At 37.6% G+C, this 10,646-nt stretch overlaps 1 protein-coding gene across 1 annotated transcript; it reads left to right on the top strand.

Moving 5' to 3' along the window:
• Nucleotides 1-2,526: 2,526 nt before the first annotated feature.
• Nucleotides 2,527-4,270, top strand: LOC110103192 (AAA-ATPase ASD, mitochondrial; the record flags this gene model as incomplete). The annotated part of the gene is given in 1 exon segment (XM_020831795.1): nt 2,527-4,270. A coding segment is annotated over 1 exon segment (1,197 nt), but the record flags the coding sequence as incomplete, so codon positions are not given.
• Nucleotides 4,271-10,646: the final 6,376 nt, after the last annotated feature.

The following is a 10,646-nucleotide window of genomic DNA, read 5'->3' as shown; positions in this document are numbered from 1 at the left end:
CTTAGGTAAGTAAATTATAAGGTAACATTTATTATTGTCTCAAACTTACTTGCGGCATTAACATGTCTCGCACAATTGATAAAATAACTTAAGTAATACAAGTTAGTTAAGACTATTCAAATTATAAGTAATATAGAGTTATTAGAATATTATTAACTATATTTAAAATAACTTAAATCTACATATAGTAATAAGATTAGGATTTTTTTTTTTTTTTTTTTTTTATTTGGAGACTATTACTGTGCCATTTAGGCAAATACTCATAGCTTCCAGAGAACACAAACGTGCAATGGCATACCACAATAAACTCTTTCGGTAGTAATCACCCCTGACATCACATTGCTACTAGACTCTGCGAAAAGTCCAATAACTTATATGAACATCTAAACCAATATTATATGCAAACGGAACACAAGAGGAGAGAGTTGTGTGTAATAAGATTAGGATAATTACAACAATGCAGATCAATAACACCTTCAAAAATAAATCTATCGAATCCTGTAGTATCCCTCTAATACACTATTTACAAAAACTATAAACTTAAAATTTAGCGATTATTAAACAACTATTCATATACACCATCTTTTTAGATCAATACTCATAAATGGCAATAAATACTTATTATTATTATTTCAAATATCAATCTATAGAGCAAAATTTATAATTATTTAAATTTTTCCACTACATTTTAGTTAGTTTGATAGTGTTGCCTCTACTACCAATTATTATTATATATATATATATATATATATATATATTGCTCATATTATATATTATTCAACATAAGGTCTACACAAAAGGAGTGCAAATCAATATCTACATCTACTGCTATATTAAAAAGGAGTGTGAATCATTATTCTTTCTAGTATCAGGATATTTAAGTGCATCCTATGAATTGACCCAAAAAAAAAAAAGAGCATAAAGAAAATAAAAAAAAATCATAAGTTCACTTCAATCCTATGACATAACTTCACTTGAGGAGCTATACCTTAGCTTTAACTAAAAAAAATTCATCAACTTCAACATAATATTTTCTACATAAAAAAATAATAAGTTTTATTATAACAAAATTTCAAGAACTCAACATACAATATTTCTTTAACAAATATATTATAAAATTTATAACAAAAACACTATAATTTTAACATTAAAACATTAATAATAATTAAAAAAACTCACATTGGCTTCTGAAATCTCAGATCGGAGGGCTTGAAGAAATGTTTGTGAGTTGCATTTCTTTCAAGGCAGCTTGCTGTATTTATAACCAAGTCTCCATCCTCAGCACTCACCCTCCAACCACCCGAATTAAACGTATGCCACTGATTTTCACGCCATCCCGCGGATAAACAAGATCTTGTCCGTGCTACAGACAATAAAAGCCGGAAAAATGAGCTGCCAAAATGAACTGGCAGCCAGTGGATTGCCTGAATGCGCCGTGTAATTTAACGCATTTTATATAATGCGCCAAATAGTTTGACACATTCTATAGAATGCGCCAAGTAGTCTGGCGCATTCAAAGAATGCACCAATTTGTTCGGCGGAGACTTTCAATGCGCCGCAACAAATGGCAAATATACTCATTTTTAATTTTTTATAAAAATCAGCACATTCCGCTAAATGTAACTTTAAGCATGCTCGTTTCCAAAATTTGACATTTTATTTCTCTATTTCTTCAATTTATCTTTCTCCTATGACTTTCTCTCTTCTACAACTTTTTTAATATTTTCAGAAAACCAAAATTTATTTGTCGAAGAAAATAAAAAATTTATTTTAGTTTACTTTAGAAAACTGAATATATTTTCTAATTTTTAGAAGAAAATAAAAAAATTATTAATACCCAATAATTCAGTTTTACGATATTGGGCCTTTTTAAATCTCTCTATAATTACACTTATTCATATAATTGCCTTTCTTCGGTTCAGAAAGCTCTGCTTGGATGACTTCGGTCTTCGGGACGTCGGCAGGTCAATTCGTCATACGAAATCAATTTAAATTTTTAAAGAAAATATTTACAAAACTATTTAAAACGTATTGCTTGTCCTGCAAGAAATATACTATAAATTGATAATTAAAAAAAAAACTAATAAATAAACATCTGCCATGGAATCTTGTACGATACTGTTCAAAATCATTCCTACTTCCAAGCCTATAAAATGCAGCATGCTTAGCGCGCTAACCCTTACCACAGAAAGAGAGAAAGGACAGAGAGAGATCTCAAAAATGGGAGTGCAGGAAACGTGGGCGGGATGGGGCTCTGCTCTGGCGAGCGCAATGTTCCTCTGGGCAATGTTCGGCCAATACTTCTCTGGCATTCTCGGTGACCGCTTGGGCGTCTATGCCATGAAGCTCGTCTACCTCTTCTATCCCTACATCGAGATCACCTTCGAAGAGTACACTGGCGAGCTCCTCAGGCGTAGCCACGCCTACGCCGCCGTCGAATCTTACCTCTCCGCTTCCTCTCGCTCCAAGCACGCTCGACGTCTGAAGGCGGATTACGACCGCTCCGGCTCCGGCTCCGGCTCCGGCCCCGGCTCCGCCATCATCCTTTCCATGGACGACCACGAGGAGGTCATCGACTCTTTCTCCGGCGCCAAACTGTATTGGTCGTCTCAGATCGCTCCTTTGGAATCCCATTCTATTTCCTTCTACCCCTCTCCCCCCGACCGCCGCTTCTACCGCCTTTCTTTCCACCGCCGCCACCGCGACCTCGTCGCCAATTCTTATATCCCCCACGTGCTTGACGAAGGCAAAGCCATCGGCCTCAAAAACCGCGTGCGACGGCTTTATACGAACAATACCAGTTATGATAGCTATGATTTTCGAAAGCTGGGGTGGAGTCATGTCCATTTTGAGCACCCTGCGACTTTCGAAACCATCGCCATGGATCCGGAGAAGAAGCGCGATATCGTCGATGATCTGATTGCATTCAGCCGTGGGAAAGAGTTTTATTCTCGTGTCGGCAAGCCATGGAAAAGGGGGTATCTCCTTTACGGCCCGCCTGGGACCGGCAAGTCGACGATGATCGCCGCCATGGCTAATCTGCTCGATTACGATGTCTACGATCTTGAACTCACCGCAGTGAAGAACAACTCTGCTTTACGAAAGCTGTTGCTCGAGATCAGCGGGAAGGCGATTATTGTCCTTGAGGACATTGATTGCTCCCTCGATCTTTCCGGCAAGAGGAAGCAGGAGAGAGAGAAATCGGAAGAGGAGGTGAAGAAGATAGGAAGCGAGGAGAACAAAGAGAGTAAGGTCACACTCTCAGGGCTTCTCAATTTCATCGACGGCTTATGGTCGGCGTGCGGTGGAGAGAGACTGGTGGTTTTCACAACCAATTTTGTAGAGAAGCTGGATCCGGCGCTGATAAGGAGGGGGAGAATGGATCGGCACATTGAGCTTTCTTACTGTGATTTCGAAGGGTTTAAGGTTCTGGCAAGGAACTATTTAGGGATCAAGGAGCATACTCTGTTCGAGAAGATACAGAGGCTGTTGGAGGAAAGGAATATAACGCCGGCGGATGTGGCTGAGAATCTGATGCCAAAGAAGGTAAAGGAAGTCGCCGTAAGTGTGGAGGTCTGTCTCACGAACTTGATTCAAGCTTTAATGGAGTCCAAGTTGAAATCAGCGAAAGGGGAAGAGGAGATGTTGGCGGGCACGGTGGCTAAAGTGGTGGAGGAGAAGGAATCCGCCGCACCATCTACATTGAATGACGTGGCGCGTTAATCCACTTTTTCTTTTTTGAAAAATTTGGACTTGGCCCGTATATTAAAAAACTAAGTAAAAGCTATTACATGAAAAGAGAAAGAGCAGCAACAAAAAAAACTCCAAACAAGAGGGAGCATGCTCACAAAGCAACAAAAACAGCTCTATCAACGGCAAGCGTTAAATCCTCTTATTTTTCACATCTTTTTATCTCTGTATTTTAGGATAATATAGTAATAAAACACAACTCTCCTTGGCCTAATGGTTGAGAGCTTTGGCTTCCAACCAAGAGGTCTAGGATTCGAGTCTATGTGATGAGGACATCAATCAGAGGTTCAAACAGGTGTATAGTCGGAAGCATCATAGATCGACGACCATGATTCAGAGTTTATATTTTTAATTATTTATGCATTTTATTTGAGTCTTCCTATTGTACCCTTATTATGAGTTGAGTCATGTTCAGGACAATTTAGTTTTTGTTCCTTCTTTATATTAAGACCTATATAAGGGTCATTTCCATTGTAATGAGATGATGATTGATTATTAAGAAAAATTTTGTGTTTCTTCATCTTCTTCTTGTGAGAGCACTAGAGAGAAGGGAGAGAGCTCAAGGTGAGCAAGCACAAGGTCCACCTGTCGTTGGAAGAGTCATCGACTCGTGGTTTTCCATTTCATCTTCTTCTTGTTCCTTCGCCTCCTACCACCGTCCACCGCCTCATCTAGGCTCAAGCCCACCGTCGGCCACCTCCTTCCAACCCCTTGAATGAGGATTTAACGCCTCATAATCACTTCCCTAGAAAGCTTGAAGGATTTGAGAAACTATTTTCAAGCATTTGAAATTCAGAATTTGAAATTCAAATAGTTTCCTAAATTAGACGCCTATATTAGGAAAGTTTGAAATTTCATTCAATCTAATTTCAAATTAGATTGGATAATTTTATTCTCATCCTAAATTGGAATCTCCCACCAGGAAACCTTTTAAACTGTTCAAATCTTCTCTCCCCCTCTCACCATGACGCCGGCCCCTTTGAGGGAAACTCCCCATTAATTGCTCATTTAACACCCCCCATCTTATTTGAAATTAAAATTGATTTCAAATAAATTTTTCCTCCCAATTTACTTAATCCTGAAATTAATTTCAGGTTTGTGAATTAACTCTCTCCCCTTCCCTCTCTATGCCGCCGGCCATGCTAGGGCAAATTCCCACTTAATGCTACTTATGGCATTGATTACAAGGGATTTGAAATTCAAATCTCAATTTGTTTCCCTCCAAATTGACTCAAAGCTGAAATTATTTCAGATTTTTGATCAAATCCCATCCTTACTCCCAACCTAATCACCTCCTCTACCCTAGCCCCTTCCCCTTGAACCCGTTGACCCCTCTCTCCTTCCCTCTCTCGAGTCTCGCCGCCCCCTCTCCTTGCTCATTCCTTGTGAATTGTGAAGCCAAGAGAAGAAGAAGACAATGCCACTCCACCTACACTTCAATAACGTATGACCGATCCTAAAATTGATAGTGGATTGATATTCGACATCTACAGCGACATCCACATCACCCGCTCACCATTCTTCGACGTCAGGTTTGGCTTCGACGACACTGTTGAAGACTATTTGATCCGCATCCTTCCCACTCTCGTGGATGTCATAGACAAGCAATTCCAGGACTACGATTGGACCATCGACGGTCATCCATCCGTGCCCTCTCCGCCACGGTCAACCTTTCCTTGGATCAAGACCATTGGTGTTGCGACCATCCTCGTGGCATCGTTGGGTGTGCTGAAGATCTTCTCCCGTTAAGCCTAGTGTAGTTGAGTGATCAATCCCCAAGATGAAAACTCTCATTATTAAATCGTGGATTGCTTATTAAGAGCTTTTAGTATTTCTATTATCTTTGTTCATCTACGAGATTTGGTTAATCTACATGTACTCCTTCGCCTAAGCAAGTAGGAAGACTAAGATTTTTTAACGAATTTGATTGTTATTTCAATAAGTTATTGATTCGGATTACTTTGCCAATTGTTCTTAAACTTTTTAATAAGCTCCTATGCATGTGGTTTCACATCACTATGTGTATGCGTTGACAGCGTTGTGTTTATGAATTTGTCTTAAATGGCCTAAATGTCCCAAAAAAATAATATAGTAATAAAAAAACTAATTTGTGTGTTTAATGTAGCACAGTTTTTCCTTTATAACACCAAAAGGTTTTTTCATCAAAACCCAATAATTTAATTGTCATTAGATTAATTATAATTATTATACATAAAAATAAGTCCTGATTAAATTTTATGAAAGAATTTAGTAAATACTTAACATAAACCACCCTAAATAAATCGTTAGTTATGTGATTAATTTGTTCTATTAAAAAACCTAAACTTATACATTTTATTTATTTATTATTATTTTTTTAAGCCTAAGCTTCTACATTAATTTACTCTGAAAGTGAATAAGGTTTGGAAAAATCTAGTTACATAAAAACCCCACATTATTGGCAAAATATCAAAAACATTACGGAATTATGAAATAAACCCCCTTGATTTATGGCATGCAATATTTGAATAAAATTATTATTTTTTGCTTGTTGTTAAAAATGAAAAAATAATAATTATTTAAGAAATTACAAATAAAATAAAATTTATCCTACTTCATGCCTTGACAAGGTGTAGACAATGTAGCAAGGATTTTGTTGGAAAATCTTGCGTTGATTCAACTTCAATTATGAAATTTTGGCATGCAATAGTAAATTAAATTTCATTATAAGTTCTAATAATATTGTCTTATTTTTATGAAAATTTATAATGATATTTTCTGCATTTGAAGAAATATTGGTGTAAAATTAGTATTCATTATTATTATTATTTATGAAGTAGAATAATTTATTAAGTTGGTTTATATTTGTTAAAAAATTTTCAATAAAAATATTAAATTATAAAAAAGTATTTACACTAATATTCTTTAAATTTGCTATAGTTTAGTACTAAATTATCTCATTTTGTGGCCTGTAGTAAGAAATATTGAAGGGAGAAAAAAAATGAGTGGATCATTTGAAAACTACTTTGAAATTATTTTCTCATTAATTTTTTTTAATTTAAAATTTAAACATATATGAAAATATCTCAAGCACTTAGAAATTAATTTATTTTTTTAATTATAATAGAAGAAATCATTTATTTTTTCAAAAATAATAGATGGCTACGTGTCACTAAAAATTAATTTGGCCAGGCACATATTTCAAGGCCTATTTGAATTGAAAATTTTTAAAATTAAATGTAGGATGAGCTTGGTGTGCAGCACTTCTATAGACGGGAAGAAATTCCTCCCGATGGCTCACGTTGAAAGCCCCTAATATTCTCCAAAAAAATAAAATGTAAGATCATCTAAACTTCGCCTCAACAAACTTACAATCAAACAATTTTTTGACAAGACGAACCCAATGACAATAAAATCATTCCAGTCTGAGTCCAAATAGGCTCAAATCAAGGGACAAAAGCATATGCAATACTTAGGAATCAATAGTAACATTATATTTTGTCACGGCCTATAATCTAATTAGATGAATTATTTCTTTTATCTTTTAACAATTAGAGCTATCCAATTTCAATTCTTAGTAATAAGCAACAAAAATAAATTCTATAATTCAAAATATCAATACACATCAATATTTATTTACCCAAAAATAAATTATATACAATACTTATGAATCATATTGTTGTGTCCTAGAGTATTCGCGATAGTAGAGAAATATGTAGTTTAACGTCTTAGCATTATACGAAGATCCATCACACAATCAAAAAAGATAGAGGGTGTAGCATTCATAAGAGACACCAGAGTTTTTACGTGAAAACCCCTAAAAAGGGGGAAAACCACTGGGCCTGACCCAGTTTGAATGAATCCATTAGTATTTGCAGTCGTCAGTCGATTACAAATGAGCCCCTTCTTAGGGAGAAGGCCTTGGGTTGATGGTACAAATTCACATCACATAAAGCGCATGACATGGTGGGAATTATAATAATCGACATAGACATGTTTGTTTGGTTGGAAGGGTCATTGTAGGTTATGGAGGTCGGAAGGATCATAGTCGGCAACAAAGGTCGGAAAGACCGTTGTGTGGCGATGTAGGTCGAAACGACTATTGTAGGTGATGGAGGTTGGAAGGACTGTTGTCTGCATGAGACAGGGGTCTGAAAGATCGTAATTGGCATGAAACTGGGATTAGAAAGACCATTGTCTGTTGATGGTGGTCAGAAGGACCATAGTAGGCAACGGAGGTCGGAAGGACCGTAATCTGTAGGAGACCAGGGTCTGAAAGACCGTTGTAGTAGGGCGGTACTCTAGTAGAACTCTGGGCGTCAAGTAGTGGCCCAACAAAAGTTCGGGCCTCAGGTGGTGTTTTGGTGGAACACATGGCCTCAAGTGGCGGTTAGGCGTAAGTTCGAGCCTTAGGTGGTGGCCTAGTGAAGTACAAGGCCTTAAGCAGTGGTCTGGTGGAAGTCTGAGCGTCAGGTGGTTGCCTGGTAGAGCATAAGACCTTTAAGTAGTGGTTCGGTGGAAGTCCAGGCTTCAGGCGGTGGTTCGACAGAAGTTCGGGCCTCAAGTGGTGGTCCAATAGAAGTCCAGGAGTCAGGTGGTGGCCTGGTGGAGCATAGGGCCTCAAGTGATGGTCCAGTGGAGCAACGACGTCAGGCGGTGGTCTGGCGGAGGTGAGGGCCTCAAGTGGTGGTCCGGCAGAGATGAGGGCCTCAAGTGGTGGTCCGGCAGAGTAACGTCGTCAGATGGTGGTCCAATGTAGGTGAGGACCTCAAGTGGTGGTCCAATGGAGCAACAACGTCAGGCGATGGTCTAACGGAGCAACGGCGTCAGGCGGTGGTCCTGTGGAGGTTAGGGCCTCAAGTGGTGGTCCGGCGGTGGTCGAGGAGGAGCTTCTTCCTTCTTTTTCTTCTCTTCTTCCTCCCCCCCCCAAGAGAAATGAGAGATCTATTTATAGATTTCTGGAGTGACATGACCCGTAAATAGGTGAGAGATAAAGTGTAAATGGGAAGTGGTTGGATGGACGATCAATATTGAATCCCTTGATCATGTACCGTTCATCAGACATTTGTAGGCCTTAATGATGTCGGAATCCGGCAATCTTGTGCTTGTTGGATTCGTCTCGTCGAGCCGCTCGATTCAACTAAAAGAACGTCATGTTTGGAAACTTTTTGGTAACCCAAATTGTGCTTTGAACCTTCCAATAGTGCTTCAGGTCCTTGATTTGGATCCATTTGGAATCGGATTGAGTTGATTTTGGTGTCATTGGGTTCATATTTTTGAGACGTTCAGTTTGATTATAAATTTGCTGAAATCAGAGTTTGGATGGTCTCCGAATTAATTTTTGAAGTTTTCACCTTGATTTTGCATCGAGATTCGTGCCCGGTCAAGATAATTTATTGATGATATATCACGTATAATCACAACACATTATTACATTCAACAACAAGAACAACAAGAACAACAACATCAAGCCTTTATCCCACTATGTGGGGTCGGCTACATGAATCCTTTTTCTCCATTGTGTCCTATTAAAGGTCAAATTCTCGTTTAAATCTAAAAAAGAAAGGTCATTCATAATATTTTCTAACCAAGTCTTTTTAGGTCTGCCTCTACCTTTCTTAACATAAGTCAAATCTAATACATATACTCTCCTAAACGGGTCATTAGAAGGCCGCCATTTTATGTGACCAAACCATCTAAGGCGACTCTCTCTAATCTTATCTTCTACTGGAGCTACTCCAACTCGTACAATCTTCTCGGGTTCCAAGTCAAGTAAAAATAATTTTTTTAATTATGGATCATACTGTATGAACCCAGTTCATATATGCTTTCATGAGTACAATCTTCTCGGGTTCCAGGTCGCATAAAAATAATTTTTCTATGTATGGATCATACTGTACGAACCCAGTTCGTACATGCCTTACAGTGTATGAAAATGCGAGGTCCCATTTCATCTCGATGTTTCATATAAACGAATTTTGAAAATTTCTAACTATTCATCCTGGATGAACTTAGTTCGTACCGGATGATGAGCAGGTATTAAATGATTTCATAATGAATCATAATAGGTTCATATGTAATAGTATTTGAACTATTTATACATATGAAACCTGATCGTACTGTATGATCATGTACACTCAAAATTAAAAAATTTAGTTTTCTGGATGGTTTTTTGTGTCTTTTATATAAAAGGTCAGTTATAAACTGACGTAAAAATCTTTACTTGATGATTTTTCAGGAGCAATTAAAGGAGAGAGTGTGAGAGAGTGTTTGAGAGAGATTTCTTGCTAGTGGAGTGTGAAGGGTTCACAAAGTTACTCAAATATAAGGATCTCTATGTAATTTATATTTTTCACTCTTCCTCTTATCTTTCTAGATTACTCATGAGGAGATCTTTGAAGAAGATTCGGTTCTCTACCAACACTTGGAGAGTGTGAATAGTCCATGGTTCTTTAACAACACTTGGAGGGTGTGAAAGGATGACGGTTCTCTATGGACACTTGGAGAGTGTGAATAGTCAAAGGTATTTTGCCTATAGTTGGAGGGTGTAAAGGGATGAATGTTCTCTGCCTACACTTGGAGGGTGTGAAAGGACAATGGTTCTTTACCGCACTGGGGACAGATGGAAGAGAGTTTTGTAAAGGCTTCTCTGCCATACTGTGGGGGCAAAAGGAGAATCATTTTATTAATAGTGTAATACCTAAAGAGTGAGTCTTCAGGGAGTGGATGTAGGTTGTGTTTGACCGAACCACTATAAATCTTTATATCATTTTAATTTCCACTACTTACTTACTACAAGTTTTTAATTCTGTGGTTGAAAAGTTTTATTTATGAAACTTTAATTAACTTTCTTTTTGAATCAATCGATTTCAAATTTTAAAATCTAAGAGTAATTTTAAAATTACCAATTCACCCCC

This window comes from Dendrobium catenatum, unplaced genomic scaffold (genome assembly GCF_001605985.2).
Source record: "Dendrobium catenatum unplaced genomic scaffold, ASM160598v2 fragScaff_scaffold_1573, whole genome shotgun sequence".
NCBI classification, from domain to species: domain Eukaryota; kingdom Viridiplantae; phylum Streptophyta; class Magnoliopsida; order Asparagales; family Orchidaceae; genus Dendrobium; species Dendrobium catenatum.
Note: the sequence above shows the minus strand (reverse complement) of the source record. Positions and strands in the feature narration are given on the sequence as shown.